The 16,570-nt window shown below is 62.5% G+C and overlaps 2 protein-coding genes across 2 annotated transcripts; one reads left to right on the top strand and one right to left on the bottom strand.

Moving 5' to 3' along the window:
• Positions 1 to 366: 366 nt before the first annotated feature.
• On the bottom strand, positions 367 to 5,873 carry DEDD (death effector domain containing). Its single transcript, XM_061359548.1, has 4 exons — positions 5,520 to 5,873; positions 2,812 to 2,919; positions 2,432 to 2,578; positions 367 to 785 (listed from the first exon to the last, which is right to left on the bottom strand). Exons 1-4 carry the CDS (start codon positions 5,842 to 5,844, stop codon positions 409 to 411), a joined length of 957 nt encoding a protein of 318 aa, XP_061215532.1. The 5' UTR covers positions 5,845 to 5,873; the 3' UTR covers positions 367 to 408.
• A 5,825-nt stretch (positions 5,874 to 11,698) lies between these two features.
• On the top strand, positions 11,699 to 14,441 carry S100A10 (S100 calcium binding protein A10). Its single transcript, XM_061359549.1, has 3 exons — positions 11,699 to 11,788; positions 12,650 to 12,788; positions 14,054 to 14,441. The coding sequence occupies exons 2-3, from the start codon at positions 12,657 to 12,659 to the stop codon at positions 14,213 to 14,215; spliced, it is 294 nt and encodes a 97-aa protein (XP_061215533.1). The 5' UTR covers positions 11,699 to 11,788; positions 12,650 to 12,656; the 3' UTR covers positions 14,216 to 14,441.
• Positions 14,442 to 16,570: the final 2,129 nt, after the last annotated feature.

The raw sequence follows: 16,570 nt of genomic DNA, 5'->3' as shown, positions 1-16,570 counted from the left end.
GGGGGGATGAAGAGGAACAAAGGGGGGGATGTGGCTGCCCCCAGAGCATCCCCCCCATAATGGTGACAAAGGGCAACAGGGCGACAAAGCCACCCCAGGGCTGAGCCCACCCAGCCCCAATCTCGCCCGGCGCCAGCACTGAGGTGCCCCAGGCAGGAATTTGCCTTTTTTCTGTTGGTTTTAATGGATAGAAAACAAGAGGGGAAAAAAAACCCAACCACCCCAAGTGAAACAAAATGGGGGGGGGGTGTGGGGTGACAGAACAAGGGGAGAGGGACACATCAGGGCCTCTCCAACCCCTCCAATGGGATGGGGACATGGGGGGGTCCACCATCGGTTTCTCTCTTAAGGAAAAGCCCCCCCCTTCCCAACAAGAAGCTGCCCCCCAACACCAAGGCAGGGGCTGCATCAAGGAGCCGTCTGCAGCATCAAGTTCCTCAGGAGTTTCTGACGCCCGACCTCGTAATCCTCCTCGTCCACATTGACCAGCAGTTTGATGGCTTCGTGGCCCACGGCTTGCTTGAGCGAGTCCGTGATGAAGACGCCCTTGAGGGCTTCCAGCAAGGAGCCGTTGATGTAATCGCGCCAGAAGGCGTCGAGGTAGGTGAGCTCTGAGAACTTTATGTCACAGATGATGGAGCCCAGGTCCCGGGACTTGAGGATGGTGTTGGCCTGGTTGAAGCGCTCGAACTGCCGCTCCAAAGGGTCCTGCTTGTTGGAGAAGACGTTGCCCTGAAGCGCTGTCTCGTGCTGGCAGTACTCGGCTCGCACTCGCAGGCGGATGTCTGACGGGGGGGGAGATGGGGAGGGTGGGCGTTGCTCTGAGCACCCCATGGCCCCACGCTGAGCCCTTCTAAAGCCCCATATTGAGCCCCCCAAAGGCCTACACTGAACCCCCTCAAAGCCCCACATTGAGCCCCCCAAGGCCCCAAACTGAGCTCACCCAAAGCCCCACATTGAGCTCCCCCAAAGCCCCACACTGAGCCCCTCTAAAGCCCCATATTGAGCCCCTCTAAAGCCCCATATTGAGCCCCTCTAAAGCCCCATATTGAGCCCCTCTAAAGCCCCATATTGAGCCCCTCTAAAGCCCCATATTGAGCCCCTCTAAAGCCCCACATTGACCTCCCCCCAAAGCCCCACATTGAGCCCCTCTAAAGCCCCACACTGAGCCCCCCCAAAGCCCCACATTGAGCTCCCCCAAAGCCACACATTGAGCCTTCTAAAGCCCCACACTGAGCTCCCCCAAAGCCCCACACTGAGCCCCCCTAAAGCCCCACACTGAGCGCCTCTAAAGCCCCACACTGAGCTCCCCCAAAGCCCCACACTGAGCCCCTCTAAAGCCCCACACTGAGCTCCCCCAAAGCCCCACACTGAGCTCTCCTAAAGCCCCACACTGAGGCTCCCCCAAAGCCCCACACTGAGCCCCTCTAAAGCCCCACACTGAGCCCCTCTAAAGCCCCACACTGAGCCCCTCTAAAGCCCCACACTGAGCCCCTCTAAAGCCCCACACTGAGCCCCTCTAAAGCCCCACACTGAGCCCCCCTAAAGCCCCACACTGAGCCCCTCTAAAGCCCCACCACACTGAGCTCCCAGCCCCACACTACCCCCAAAGCCCCACACTGAGCTCCCCCAAAAGCCCCACACTGAGCTCCCCTAAAGCCCCAAACTGAACCCCCCTAAAGCCCCACACTGAACCCCCCTAAAGCCCCACATGGAGCCCCCCTAAAGCCGCACACTGAGCCTCTCTAAAGCCCCACATTGAGCCCCCCATGGCCCCACACTGAGCCCCCCTAAAGCCCCACATTGAGCCCCCCATGGCCCCACACTGAGCCCCCCTAACCACCACACTCCTCCAAAGCCCCACACTGAGCTCTCCTAAGCCCACACTGAGGCTCCCCAAAGCCCCACATTGACCCCCTCAAAGCCCCACACTGAGCCCCTCTAGAGCCCCACACTGAGCCCCTCAGAGCCCCACACTCACCCCAAACCCACACAGCCCCAGAGCCCCTCTAGAGCCCCACATTGAGCACCCCAAGGCCCCACACTGAGCCCCCTAAAGCCCCACATTGAGCTCCCCCAAAGCCCCACACTGAGCTCCCCCAAAGCCCCACACTGAGCCCCACCAAAGCCCCACACTGAACCCCTCTAAAGCCCCACATTGAGCCCCCCCAAAGCCCCACATTGAGCTCCCCCCCCACACTGAGCTCCCCCAAAGCCCCTCACTGAGCTCCCCCAAAGCCCCTCACTGAGCTCTCCCAAAGCCCCTCACTGAGCTCCCCCAAAGCCCCTCACTGAGCTCCCCCAAGGCCCCACACTGAGCCCCTCCAAAGCCCCACATTGAGCCCCCCCAAAGCCCCACATTGAGCTCCTCAAGGCCCCTCATTGAACCCCCTCCCAAAGCCCCACACTGAGCCCCCCAAGAGCTCCTTACCGCAGGTCTGCTTCTCCTTGGGGTCCGGTGTCGCCGACTTCCTCCTCTTGCGCTGGCTGCCCAGGAGGGTCCTGCTGCGCCCGGGCCTCTTGGTACAGATCTGGGGTCCCGCTGCGGAGCAGCAGACCACGGGGTGGTGGGGAGGCACTGCAGGTGGGGGGGACACGGTTAGGGACACACAGACACCCCCCCGGTCCCAATGGGGCACCCTCCACATCCATGTTGGAGCATCTCCATCATCCCCAGCTCCATCCCTCCATCCTAGGAGAGCACAAAGGGGGAGCTCAAACCGTGCCCCCCCCAAACCAAGCAGCCCCATAGGGTCCGGTATCACTGACGGGGGGAGGGATGATCCCAATGGGGTGCCCCACAGCACCCACCTGATTTCTGGGGGTGGCCGAGGCTGTGCTCCGCATCGCTGTGCGCGCGCGGCGTCACGTAGCGGATGGACGTCTCCTCCAGGTACTTGTCCACCAGGTCCGGACACACTGGGAAAGAGAAGGAAAAGGGGGATCCCCATGGGAAGCTGCTATGGGGATGTGGGTCCGTCCCCCCCCAGTACCTCCCTCTCCTAGCCATGAATATGAATGAGGCAGGAGGAAACAGACCTGCGGGGTCTGGAAGGACACGGGAACAGGGAACGCTCGCTATGGAGCCATCAATCCCTGCTCTGGAGCTGCAAATGGGGCTACAAACCCCATGGGGGATGCTTTTCCTATTAAAGGCAGTGCAAATCCTGCTTTTGGCTGTTTGATGAAACCCTTTCCACAGGAATGGGGTCTCCTGAGCACTGAGCACTGCTCCTCTGATGGCGTGAACACCAACCTCAAACCACCCTGCTACCATCTTCACCATCAACCTACCCCAAAACCCAATGGGGAAGCTCCCAGCTCCCAGCACAGGGGGCACAGCAGCCTTAGGTGGGATTTTGGCCCCAGAAAGCTGCTCGAGATGCCCCCAAAATACCACTGAGACACCCCAAAACCCTCCAGAACAAGGGCACATTGAGGCACAGATGAACCCCATGGAACCAGCAGCCTTAGGTGGGATTTTGGCCCCAAAAAGCTGCTCGAGACGCCCCCAAAATAGCACTGAGACACCCCAAAACCCTCCAGAACAAGGGCACATTGAGGCACAGATGAACCCCATGGAACCAGCAGCCTTAGGTGGGATTTTGGCCCCAAAAAGCTGCTCGAGACCCCCCAAAATAGCACTGAGACACCCCAAAACCCTCCAGAACAAGGGCACATTGAGGCACAGATGAACCCCATGGAACCAGCAGCCTTAGGTGGGATTTTGGCCCCAAAACGCTGCTCGAGACGCCCCCAAAATAGCACTGAGACACCCCAAAACCCTCCAGAACAAGGGCACATTGAGGCACAGATGAACCCCATGGAACCAGCAGCCTTAGGTGGGATTTTGGCCCCAAAAAGCTGCTCGAGACCCCCCAAAATAGCACTGAGACACCCCAAAACCCTCCAGAACAAGGGCACATTGAGGCACAGATGAACCCCATGGAACCAGCAGCCTTAGGTGGAATTTGCCCAAAGCTGCTCGAGACGCCCCCAAAATAGCACTGAGACACCCCAAAACCCTCCAGAACAAGGGCACATTGAGGCACAGATGAACCCCATGGAACCAGCAGCCTTAGGTGGGATTTTGGCCCAAAAAGCTGCTCGAGACGCCCCCAAAATACCACTGAGACACCCCAAAACCCTCCAGAACAAGGGCACATTGAGGCACAGATGAACCCCATGGAACCAGCAGCCTTAGGTGGGATTTTGGCCCCAAAAAGCTGCTCGAGACGCCCCCGAAATAGCACTGAGACACCCCAAAACCCTCCAGAACAAGGGCACATTGAGGCACAGATGAACCCCATGGAACCAGCACCAGGCTCTTTTCAGGGCCTGCCCCCACTTGCTGCTTTCCAGGGAATGGTGTGAGCAGAAACCGGGAATAGGGAATTGCTGGAACAAAAGGCCCATTATCCTAATGTAAGGCAAAGATGCAAACTCCAGGGGTGAACCCTGCCGGAGCAGGCGATGGCCTCTGCACTGTACATTATGGGGTGATGACCCCAAAGGGGTCTTGGGGGAGAACCAGGGGAAAAAGGGGCAGCAGAAGAGGAGGGTTTGGTGCATCCCGATGGAAAACGGGTGAAGAAACCCCTGGATTTGGACAGGGGGTTCTCAGTCCGCCCTCTGTGTGTGCTGCCCATTGCAGTGCTGATGGCACCCACAGCATCTCCCATAGCACTGGGGTTGGAATGGGATGATCTTAAGGTCCTTTCTGACCCAAACCCATTCCATGACCTCACCCCAAGGGGGATGTGGTGCCAAAAGCATCGTTTCCCTACAAAGCAGAGCCCAGCAGCAGGTACTGGGAGAAGTGCATTAGAACAGGGGTGGTTGGTAGGGCAAGAGAGGTTCTCCTGCCCCTCTACTCTGCCTTGGTGAGGCCGCATCTGGAATATTGGGTCCAGTTCTGGGCCCCTCAGTTCAAGAAGGACAGGGAACTGCTTGAAAGGGTCCAGTGCAGAGCCACAAAGATGATGAAGGGAGTGGAGCATCTCCCTTATGAGGAGAGGCTGAGGGAGCTGGGTCTCTTTAGCTTGGAGACTGAGGGGTGACCTCATCAATGGTTACAACTATGTAAAGGGTGGGTGTCAGGATGATGGAGCTAGGGTTTCTTCAGTGATGTCCAGTGCTAGGACAAGGGGCAATGGGTGTAAACTGGAGCATAGAAGGTTCCACTTCTTTACTGTGGGAGTGCCAGAGCACTGGAACAGGTTGCCCAGGGGGGTTGTGCAGTCTCCCACATTGGAGATACTCAAGGCCTGCATGGACAAGCTCCTGTGTGATGTACCCTAGGTTACCCTGCTCTTGCAGGGGGGTTGGACCAGATGATCCCTTGAGGTCCCTTCCAACCTTTGGGATTGTATGAAGTGGGACTCACTCCATTCTCCATTGCTAAACCCCCAAACACCTCCTTACCCACCAAACCCATGAGTGCGTGTTAAACCCCATCACCCCCCCCCAACCTTTCCCCTCCATTGGGTCCCCCCCCAAGTGGCGAGGGTGGCACTCACCGGCGCGCCGGCGCTTGAGGGTGACGTAGGGCAGCAGGTCGTGGCGGGTGATGATGCGCAGGAGCTGCAGCACCTGGCGGAAGTTGGTCTCGTCGCAGCGGCCCTGGCGCTCCAGCGCCAGCAGGAAATCCCGCCCGCTGCGGATCATGCCCCGCTCGTAGTCGTCGATGACGTCCACGAAGAGGAAGGAGAGGACGCGCACGTCGCGGTGCGTCAGGTGCGTGCCCACGATGTCGAACATGCGGTGCAGGCTGTAGAGCCCGTGCTCGCGGTCGCCGCGCTCCTCCGGCCACGCCTGCGCCCGGCTCCGCTTGAAGGAGGCCATCGTGGCCCCCGGCAGCGCCTCGAGCCTGCGAGGCAACGGACACAGCGTTGAAGCCAATCCCAATGGATGCTGCTTCTGTATCCCAATTGCAGCTCCTTCTCCATGGATGCTCCCTCTGTATCCCACCACTGCAGCTCCTTCCCAATGGATGCTCCCTCTGTATCCCAATTGCAGCTCCTTCCCAATGGATGCTCCCTCTGCATCCGACCACTGCAGCTCCTTCCCAATGGATGCTCCCTCTGCATCCCACTACTGCAGCTCCTTCCCCATGGATGCTCCCTCTGCATCCCGCCATTGCAGCTCCTTCCCCATGGATGCTCCCTCTGTATCCTGATATTGCAGCTCCTTCTCCATGGATGCTCTCTCTGCATCCGACCACTGCAGCTCCTTCCCCATGGATGCTCCCTCTGTATCCTGATATTGCAGCTCCTTCCCCATGGATGATCCCTCTGCATCCCACCACTACAGCTCCTTCTCCATGGATGCTCCCTCTGCATCCGACAACTGCAGCTCCTTCCCAATGGATGCTCCCTCTGCATCCCACCATTGCAGCTCCTTCCCCATGGATGCTCCCTCTGCATCCCGCCACTGCAGCTCCTTCCCCATGGATGCTCCCTCTGCATCCGACCACTGCAGCTCCTTCCCAATGGATGCTCCCTCTGCATCCCACCATTGCAGCTCCTTCCCAATGGATGCTCCCTCTGTATCCCACCATTGCAGCTCCTTCCCCATGGATGCTCCCTCTGTATCCCACCATTGCAGCTCCTTCCCAATGGATTCTCCCTCTGCATCCCGCCATTGCAGCTCCTTCCCCATGGATGCTCCCTCTGTATCCTGCCATTGCAGCTCCTTCCCCATGGATGCTCCCTCTGTATCCTGCCATTGCAGCTCCTTCCCCATGGATGCTCCATCTGCATCCTGCTATTGCAACTCCTTCCCCATGGATGCTCCATCTGCATCCGACCACTGCAGCTCCTTCTCCATGGATGCTCCCTCTGCATCCCACCATTGCAGCTCCTTCCCCATGGATGCTCCCTCTGCATCCCAATTGCAGCTCCTTCCCAATGGATGCTCCCTCTGCATCCGACCACTGCAACTCCTTCCCAATGGATGCTCCCTCTGCATCCGACCACTGCAGCTCCTTCCCCATGGATGCTCCCTCTGCATCCGACCACTGCAGCTCCTTCCCCATGGATGCTGCCTCTGCATCCCACCATTGCAGCTCCTTCCCCATGGATGCTGCCTCTGCATCCCACCATTGCAGCTCCTTCAAAATGGATGCTCCCTCTCCATCCCACCACTGCAGCTCCTTCCCCATGGATGCTCTGTCTCCATCCCACCATTGCAGCTCAGCCTCCCTACCACTGGAGCATCCCACACCGAAGGGCTGGGACCATCCTGGCTCTGCCAGCACCAACTCTGCCACATTACCATGAACCAACGCCCCCCAGCTCCAGGCTCTGGGGCTCCAGGGCAGGACCTGCATCCCTGTTGGACCCCAATGACCCCACGGGCACTGCCCGCACTGGGATCACACCGAAACATCAAGGGAGGAGGAAATGGGGCTCCCGGCAGGTCCGGGCCTGTTGGGCTTCAAAGCCAAGCGAGGAGCAGCGGCCTCGTCAGACCGGCTGCTCCCGGCTCTGCCACCGCCCAGCACCGGCACCCACACCCCCATAGCCTCCCCTGCGTCCCGGTGACACCGGGAGCCTGAGGCCGGCACCGCAACACGCTCAGGGGAGCTCTTTCCTTATGGGAGGTGGGAGCAGAGCCTGCTCCTGCGCTGGTGGCTTCCAGGCAAGGTCCGGTGCTGGGAGCTCCCTCATGGCTCAGCCGGCTCCAGAGCCGCTTCCCCTGGTTGCTGTTCCCATAGCAGGGAGGATAAACACGGGATACCAGCAGGAATCTCCCAGCTATTCCCGGCACAGGCGGTGACTCACGCACTGGGAGGCACCGGAGGGCTCCCGAGCGCTTTCAGTTCCTGGTGGAAGATGCATGGAGCTGCCCATGGAGCTGGATCCCAGTGGTCGGAGCACATCTCCCCAGTCTCCGAAACCTTGGGAATGCTGAGTGAAGGAGAGGCCTTTCCCCAGAGCCACAGCAGCATCACATGGAATCATGGAAGCAACCCGTCTGGAAAAGCCCTTTAAGCTCATCCTGGCCAAGGCCACCGCTAACCCATGGCACCGAGGGACTGGGCTGTGCCGTTTGGGAACGCTTCCAGGGATTCCAGCCTGTCCCCATGCCTAAGCTTTTGGGGAAGGAAAGGCACAGCAACCCTTGTGGTGAGCAGCGTTAACCTGGGAGCACCCACACCAGCACGGTCCCATCCAGACCGCTTTGGTGCCGTGGCACCGGTGCTGACCGGTGCCTGCCGGGTCCCTGCTGCAGCCCTGAGTGTGTTGATACCACAACAGGAGCCTGACCTCTGTCCTCAGAGCTGCTCCTGGGACCTTTCACCAGGGCAGAGGTTCCCTTGGGATGCTTCGGTCCCAACCACACTGAGTTTTCCCTTCCAGGCACCAGGGGATTCCAATGGGAGGGGAAGATGGGGAGGATGAGATCCCAGCTTGCCCTCACCCTCTTGCCTTAACCCCACAGCACCGGGTGCTGATACCCTGAGAAAAGCCTTAAATCCCTCTGATTGCCTTGAGGAGCAGCCGGAGCTGCAGGAGGGATCAGCAGGAGCTGCCCCTGGCCGGGGGCATGGGGGGGGGGACAGGAGGCTCAGACACCCGGCACCAGCCGCCCTCAGCCCCCAGGGTCATTCCAGTACTGGAAGGTGAACAGGAAAAACAAGCTCTGGGTGCTCTGTGCTTCACCAAAGCCGGCGCCCGGCTCCTCCTGATGCCCAGTGGGGGTTTTGGGGGGGTCCATCCCAGACCCCCCCAGCTCTTCACAGCGCATCCCTGCCCACACAAGTCCCAAACCCCAATGGGATGGTTCCAGAGCCATGGAGAGGGATTGAGGGCTGCTGGGTGAGAAGCTCCCCATGAGCCATCAACACCCCCCCCTCCCCGGTGCTGGGAGCACCCCCAGGACAGGAGCATGGGGGGGTCCTGCCCCTCTGCTGGGCTCTGTGAGACCCCCCCCCTGCATCCTGCATCCAGCGCTGGGGCAGCAGCACCAGAGGGACGTGGAGCTCCCATAGGAGCCAGGCTGAGAGAGCTGGGCTGGGGCAGCCTGGAGAGGAGAAGGCTCCTGAAGGGGAGCCCTTAGAGCAGCTCCACTGCCTAAAGGGGAAACCTGGAGAGGGGCTTGGGACAAGGGATGCAGGGACAGGGCAAGGGGAATGGCTTCAGGAGGAGGAAGAGGAAGCACTCGGCCACGCTGCGTCACCACACACAGTGTCTGTAACGCCATGAGAACGAGGCAGATGCAGCAGCAGCTCTGCTGGGCACTGCTTTGGGGTAAGATCGGGGAGATTCGGTGCATGGAGGATGCTGAGCTTCACTCCATGACCTCATCTAACTCCTGCCACCATTTCCAACACCGAGGAACAGCCCCCCCCCCCTCGATACCTGGGCACCCACATTCCAAAGCTCTGGAGCTGCTCCCCCGGAGCCTCCCCCACAAGCAACACTCGGGCCATGGACACAGCTTCACCCATCAGCAAAAGGAGCCTGGGTTGGGATCCACCCGCAGCCAAGGCTTCCCAGACATTCCCAGCCAGGCCCATTGGAGGCATCAACCCCCATCAGGCCCAGATATCCACCCTGGAAGGGCTCCATTAAGGAGGGATGGGTGACACACGCACAACACACGGAGCAGCACCCACCTTACAGAGGAGCTCTGATATCCCGGTTTCCCACAGCAGCCGTGCTGGAGGCTTCTATCCCCTTTGCTCCTTGGCTTCTTCCCCCGGCTGCAGGTTCCTGGTGCCTCTTGCAGCGCCGGAGCCAAACTTCCGCAGCCGGATTCAGCGATTTGCCAGAAACCACCCAATTATTTGGTTTTCCCCCCCAAAAAAGCTTGGGTTTCCCCCCCTTCTCCTCAATAACCGATGGGCTCGGTTCCCTGCGCTCTCTACCTCATGTCTCGTTCCACAACCCTGCTGCTGAGAGGCCTCCCTGCTCCTTTCCTCCCGAGCGGCTCCCTCCTCACGGCCGCAGCTCCCGAGGGCCTCGGGGGGGAAGCGAGAACCTCGCCTCGGAGCCAAGCGCAGGCCTCGGAGCTCGGTTACCCCCGTACAGCCGGGCCCATAGCGGCCCCTCCGCGCTCACCAACGACCGGGGGGGGGGAGCCGGGCCTGGGGCCTCCTGCTCGGACCCTGCAGACAAACGCCCTTCGCTCCCGTATAAGTTAAAGCTCCCGGAGCTGAACCCCAAAGCGGGGCTGCGGGAAGGGGCGATGCTCGCCCCGACCCCTCCCGGTTACCGGCTCCGGCCCCCCGCAGCCGGGGGGGCACCAGCTCTGCGAAGCCTCCCGGCCCAAAGAGCGGCCGCGGCGCCGTTCTCCGCCGCAAAGACCCCGGTTCGGCGGCGCGGAGGCTCCGCAGGTCTCTGCTGCGCGGCCCCGCTACGCCGCCATCCCCCGGCGCCCGAGGCCTCTCTACGCTGCCGCTGCTCGGTACCGGATGGCGCTGAGGTGTGGGGGGAACCCCTGCTCCCGGGACCGTCCTTCACCAGCAGGCACAGCCCCTCACGCTGCCCGCGCCATGCCGCGGCCCGGCCCAGCCCCGCTACACCGCCCCGTCACGGCCGGCCCAGGCTCGGCGCCGCCATGTTGGCTCCGTCCGCTCCGCTCCCCGCTCGCAAGCTGCCGCGGCGGCTCCGCTGTGACGTAATATCCACCCCCCCGAGCCCCGCCCACATCCGGGTCACACTCACCTCGACGCCTTCACCGCCGTTGAGAAAGCCGCGGAGCGCGGCGCCCTCTTAGATAAGGGCAGGAGCGCAGCTACATCCGGGTCACAGCTGCGGCTTCAGCGCCCTTGGGGAGCCCTGCTGGCCGCCACCATGTTGGGTGAGGGCAAGCGGGCACCGCCGCCGCACCCTGCGGACACGTCGAGGCGCGGCCGCCATGTTGGGAGCGGGCAGGCGGCTCCGCGCCACCGCCGCCATGTTGTTTAAGGGCAGAGGGACCCGACGGGGCGGGGGGCTCCGGGGTCCGTGGGGGTCCCCGGGGATCAGGGAGGGGCATTGGGGTGGGAGGGGTCGTGGCGTTATGGGGGGGGAGTGGGCTCCTGGGGTGGGTTTGGAGGGGGGAGATATGGGGAGAAAGGAGGAAGCGGGGAGGACGCCCCCCCGAGGAGCGGCACCGGGGCCGGGCCTGCCCTCGCCCTTCTCCCGCTCTCCGGCAGAGGGTGCCGGGCCCGCACCCATGGGTGCTCTCAGGGCCCCGCCCTCAACCTTTGCACCTTTTGGGGTGCACCCCGGGAACCCCCTCCCTGTGTGTATGGGGGGGAGGGGATAGGGGGAGTCCCGTCTGTGTCTGTGTGTGTGACCCCTCCCCCCTCCCCTCCATAGGGGGGGTGCTGGGGGGGGGGGGGGCGGCACGCGCGAGGGATTAATCAATTAATCAGCCGTAATTAGGCTGCACGCGCCGGGTGCCGCCCTCCCCCCGAAGGGAGAATGGGGATGAATTGGGGGGGGGGGGGACGACGGGACAGGGAGTCCCGTCCTTGAGGGGGGGGTAAGGGGGGTCCCGGTGGCTCAGGGGGGCCCGAGGAGGGGGGATCCCGGTGGATCGGGGGGGGTCCCGGGGGGGATAACGGGGATCCTGAGGGATCGGGGCACCCCGGGGGGGGGATAACGGGGATCCCGGTGGCTCGGGGGGGGTAACGGGGCCGGCGGTGGCTCGGGGGGGGCCGCCGAAGGGGTTAATGCGGGCAGCGGGTGAGTCAGCGAGGGCCGGCCCGGACCCCCCCGGCCCGCCCCTGCCGTGCCTATCCCGGGCGGCGCCGCTCCCCGCCACTGCCCGCTGCGCTCCCGCTGCCGCCGCCGTGAGTACCGGAACCCCCGAGCCCCCCCCCCCACTGCAGCCTCATCCTTTGGGGGACCCCATCCCTGCACCCCAATGGGGGGGGCTCATCCTGAACCTTTCATTGAGCTCCCCCCTCTCTAATCCTGCCCCCCCCAAGGGGGACCCCTCAATCCTGCCCCATCCCCCGCAGGACCCCCCCGTAATGGGGGATCCAACCCCGCCCCACTGTGAGTCCCCCCCCCGGAGGTTTGGGGGTCCCCGCATTCCGGGGGGGCTCCCGCATCCCTTTGGGATTGGGGGGGGAGGGTCCCGGTGATGGGGCGGTGGGGGGGGCAGCCCCGCAACTCCCCTTAAGCCCCCCCCTTAACCCCCGCCATGTTTCGAAGGTGGAGCCCGTTCCTGTTTCGGGGAGCCCCCCCCGAGACCCCTTCCCGCAGCTCCAGGAGGGGAGGGGGTCACATTGAGAGTTAGGGGGGATCCCCCTATTCTGTTGTCCCCCAATGCCTCTGCCAGGCAAAGTGATGGGGGGGTCACCCCTTTTAGGGGGGGGTCACATTTTGGTGGGGGGGGCATTGCCCATTGAAGATGATGCTCCCCCCATGACACCTCCTATAAGAGGAAACAGAGGCAGGGCGTGCCCGCGGCTTTGCGCAATGGGGTTCCCCAGGGCGCCCCATAGCCGAAGGGGGGGGGGTGGGTAGGGGGGGGACACACCCTCAGGCCATAGGAGTGAGTGCGGCCGGAGCTGAGTCATTCCCAGCGGCTGGAAAACCGCTCACACGTGTGATGAGCGGTGCCAGCCTCAGCGGGGTGTAATGAGAAGGGGGGTATAGGGGGTGTATGGGACCCCCGGTTAAACTGTACCCCCCCATCCCCATAGCCCCACCATGCCGTCGCAGATGGAGCACGCCATGGAGACCCTCATGTTCACCTTCCATAAGTACGCGGGGGACAAGAACCACCTCGGCAAGGAGGACCTGCGGGCGCTCATGGAGAAGGAGTTCCCCGGCTTCCTGGAGGTGTGGGGGGGGGCCCCCTCAGGATCGGGTCCCATAGGTCCCGAGTTTGGACCCTAGAGCACCCCAAAAGCATCCCTATAGGACCCCAAAGCACCCTGAAATTTGACCACATACACCCCAGGTTGGACCCTAGAGCACCCCAAAAGCATCCCTATAGGACCCCAAAGCACCCTGAAATTTGACCACATACACCCCAGGTTGGACCCTATAGCACCCCAAAAGCATCCCTATAGGACCCCAAAGCACCCTGAAATTTGACCACATACACCCCAGGTTGGACCCTAGAGCACCCCAAAAGCATCCCTATAGGACCCCAAAGCACCCTGAAATTTGACCACATACACCCCAGGTTGGACCCTATAGCACCCCAAAAGCATCCCTATAGGACCCCAAAGCGCCCTGAAATTTGACAACATACACCCCAGGTTGGATCCTAGAGCATCAGACCCCATAACACCCCAAGGGGGTCCTCTTAGTGCATCAGGCTTGGACCATATAGCACCCCAAATTTGACTCCATACACCTCTGAATTGGACCCTAGAGCACCCTTGGATCAGACCCCATAGCACCTCTGGGGGGGGGTTCTCCATAGCACATCAGGCTTGGACCCTATAGTACCCCAAATTCGACTCCATACACTGCTGAATTGGATCCTACAGCACCCTTGGATCAGGGGCCATAGCACCCCGGGGGGTGGTCCCCATAGCACCCCGGGGGGTGGTCCCCATAGTACCCCGGGGGGGGTTGTCCCCATAGCACATGAGGCTTGGACCCTATAGCACCCCAAATTCGACCCCATACACCCCTGAATTGGGCCCTATAGCACCCTTAGATCAGACCCCATAGCACCTTGGGGTGGGGTCTCCATAGCACATCAGGCTTGAACCATATAGCACCCCAAATTCGACTCCATACACCCCTGAATTTGTCCTATAGCACCCCTTGTGCCTCACACTTGGACCTTATCGCACCCCAAATTCAACCCCATACAGCCCTGAATTAGACCCTTGAGCACCTTTGCATCAGACCCCATAGCACCCCAAGGGGGTCCTCTTAGTGCATCATGCTTGGACCTTATAGCACCCCAAATTCCACCCCATACACCCCTGAATTGGACCCTGGGGTGGGTGGGATGCTACACCCTGCATCCTACAGCCCTGCAGAGCGGGACCCCACAGCCCCCTGGGTGGAACACCCATAACGAACCCCTGGGCACCATTTAGGCAGGCACTGACCCCCCTCTTCCATCATTTCCCCCCCCCAAGAACCAACGGGACCCGATGGCGCTGGATAAGATCATGAAGGACCTGGACCAGTGCCGCGATGGCAAAGTTGGCTTCCAGGGCTTCTTCTCCCTGGTGGCCGGGCTCACCATCGCCTGCAACGACTACTTCGTGCTGCACATGAAGCAGAAGGGCCGGAAGTGAGGGCGGCACCCATGGGTGCTGCTGCCCCCTCCCAACACCCAGCGGCTCTGCCCCCCCCTTCCCCAAACACCCATGGGTTGTATCCACACACCCCCCCCCCGTAGGTGCTGCCTCGCCACCCATGGGTTCTATCCAAACACCCCATGGGTGCTGCCCCCCAACCCATGGGTGCTGCCGACCCCCCCCCCTCGCTGCCCCCCCCCCCTAATAAAGCTGTTTTGTACTACGCTGGAGCTGCTGCATCCATTGGGGTCCCCCCTGGTCCCTGTGTGTCCCCCCCTTTCTATGGGGTCTCCCCTGTGTCCCCATCACCCCGGGGTCCCTGTCCCCCATTGGGGTCTAATGGGGGGGGGTGTGACGTCACCCTCGGGCCGCTGACCATGTGTGTAATCACCAGCAATCGGGAGTGACGTCACGTCTTTGGGACCCCCCCCCCGGTGTCTCCGTTGACGTCCTCACGGGACCCCCTCCCCCAGGGGCGTGGTCATAGGAGAGGTGGGCGTGGTCTATGGTGCGGTGGGCGGGGTCACGGGATGTGGGCGGGGCCAAAAGGGCCGTGGGACACAAGGGGGACACGGACACGGGGAGGGGTGGGGGGGGGTTGGATCGCAAATGGGGCCACGGGGAGAGCACGGGCATGCGGGGACGGACGCGGGCACACGCGGATACGGGGCCGGATCGGCGGCCGTGGGGCCGCGGGGGTGCGGGGTCCCGGGGGGCACCCAAGGGCGGCTGCACCGGATACATCGGGGTCCCGCGGCCGCACCCCACGGCCGGACCCAGAGTGGGGCTGGGGGGGGACCCCGATGGTGCCACTGCCCCCCCCTCCCGGGGTCCCCGCCCCCCTCGTGCCTCAGTTCCCCCCCCCCCCAGCCCCATGGAAAGTCGGAAACTTCCAGCGCAGGGGGGGGGGGGGGGCGGGGGGCGGGGGGGGGGGGGGGGGGGGGGGGGGGGGGCGGGGGGGGGGGCCCCCGCGCCCTTATAGCGCTGCCCCGCGCGCCGCCGGCACCGGCATCACCATGCGAGGTAGGGCCCGGCACGGGCTGCGCACACGCGTGTGCGGGGGGGGGGATGGACACGCGTGTGTGCGTGTAAGCGTGTGAGGGCGGTCACAGAGGGGGCACACGCGTGTGCAGGGTCAGGGGCAGACGTGTGTGCACACGCGTGTGCGAGCAGTGGAAGCCTGTAGGCTCAGGTGTGCGGGTGGGAGCCCGCAGGAGCGTGTACACGCGTGTGCAAGCGTGTGCGTGTGCAAGGGGCACGTGGGGATCCGTGTGCGTGTGCAAGGGGGGGGCAGGGGTGTGTGTGCACGCACATGTGTGCAGACACGCGTGTGAGGGTGCACATGTGTGTGTGAGAGCACTGGGAGCTGACGGGGCATAGAGGCTGCATGTATCAGCCTAGTGCAGCATCACACATATTTTATAGCCATCACACATGTGTTAGCACATGACCACGCGTGTTCTGGTGTGTGCAGGCGTGTTTGGGGGCACACGTGCAAGGACGGCTGTGTCAACGGCATCTGCACACACTCTGCGGTCTGTGCATCCATGTTACAGCGTGTTGCTGCATGCACACGCGTGTTACAGCATGTTGCTGCGTGTACACGTGTGCTGCAGCGTGTGGCAGGGTGGTGCAGGCTCTGGGTGTCCCTGCATGGAGCCTGTTGCAGGGAGCACGCATGGGTCACAGGGTGCACATGTGCTGCAGGGTAAACACGCATGTTGCAGGGCATGCATGCATGTTATTGCATGCCCCCGTGTTGCACCATAGCCGCAGCTGCGCGGGGCCATAGTGGGGGCCGGGTGCCCCCCCCCAGCACCCATGGGTGCCCCCACACAGCTGCGGGTCGGGCGCTCGCCCTTAGATGTGGTAGGGGCTGGCGCAGGTGGCACAGATGGGGACATGACAGTGACACGGATGGGGACACAGATGGGGACACGCAGGTGCCCCCCCCTTGGTGCTGGGGAAACTGAGGCAGGGGCACCCGCACCCCGGGGTCCCCCTCCATGTCCTGGGGTGTTGGCCTGTGCCGTGACGTGTGTGTCCGTGTCATGGCATGCTGGCCAGTGCCGTGACGTGTGTGTCCGTGTCATGGCATGTTGGCCAGTGCCGTGACGTGTGTGTCCGTGTCATGGCATGTTGGCCTGTGCCGTGACGTGTGTGTCCGTGTCATGGCATGCTGGCCAGTGCCGTGACGTGTGTGTCCGTGTCATGGCGTGTTGGCCAGTGCCGTGACGTGTGTGTCCGTGTCATGGCATGTTGGCCAGTGCCGTGACGTGTGTGTCCGTGTCATGGCATGTTGGCCAGTGCCGTGACGTGTGTGTCCGTGTCATGGCATGTTGGCCTGTGCCG

This window comes from Neopsephotus bourkii, unplaced genomic scaffold (assembly GCF_033783945.1).
Source record: "Neopsephotus bourkii isolate Nb327-2 ecotype Australia unplaced genomic scaffold, CSIRO-AGI_Nbou_v1 NB_989, whole genome shotgun sequence".
NCBI lineage: Eukaryota > Metazoa > Chordata > Aves > Psittaciformes > Psittacidae > Neopsephotus > Neopsephotus bourkii.
This window is presented reverse-complemented; position numbering and strand designations above follow the sequence as displayed.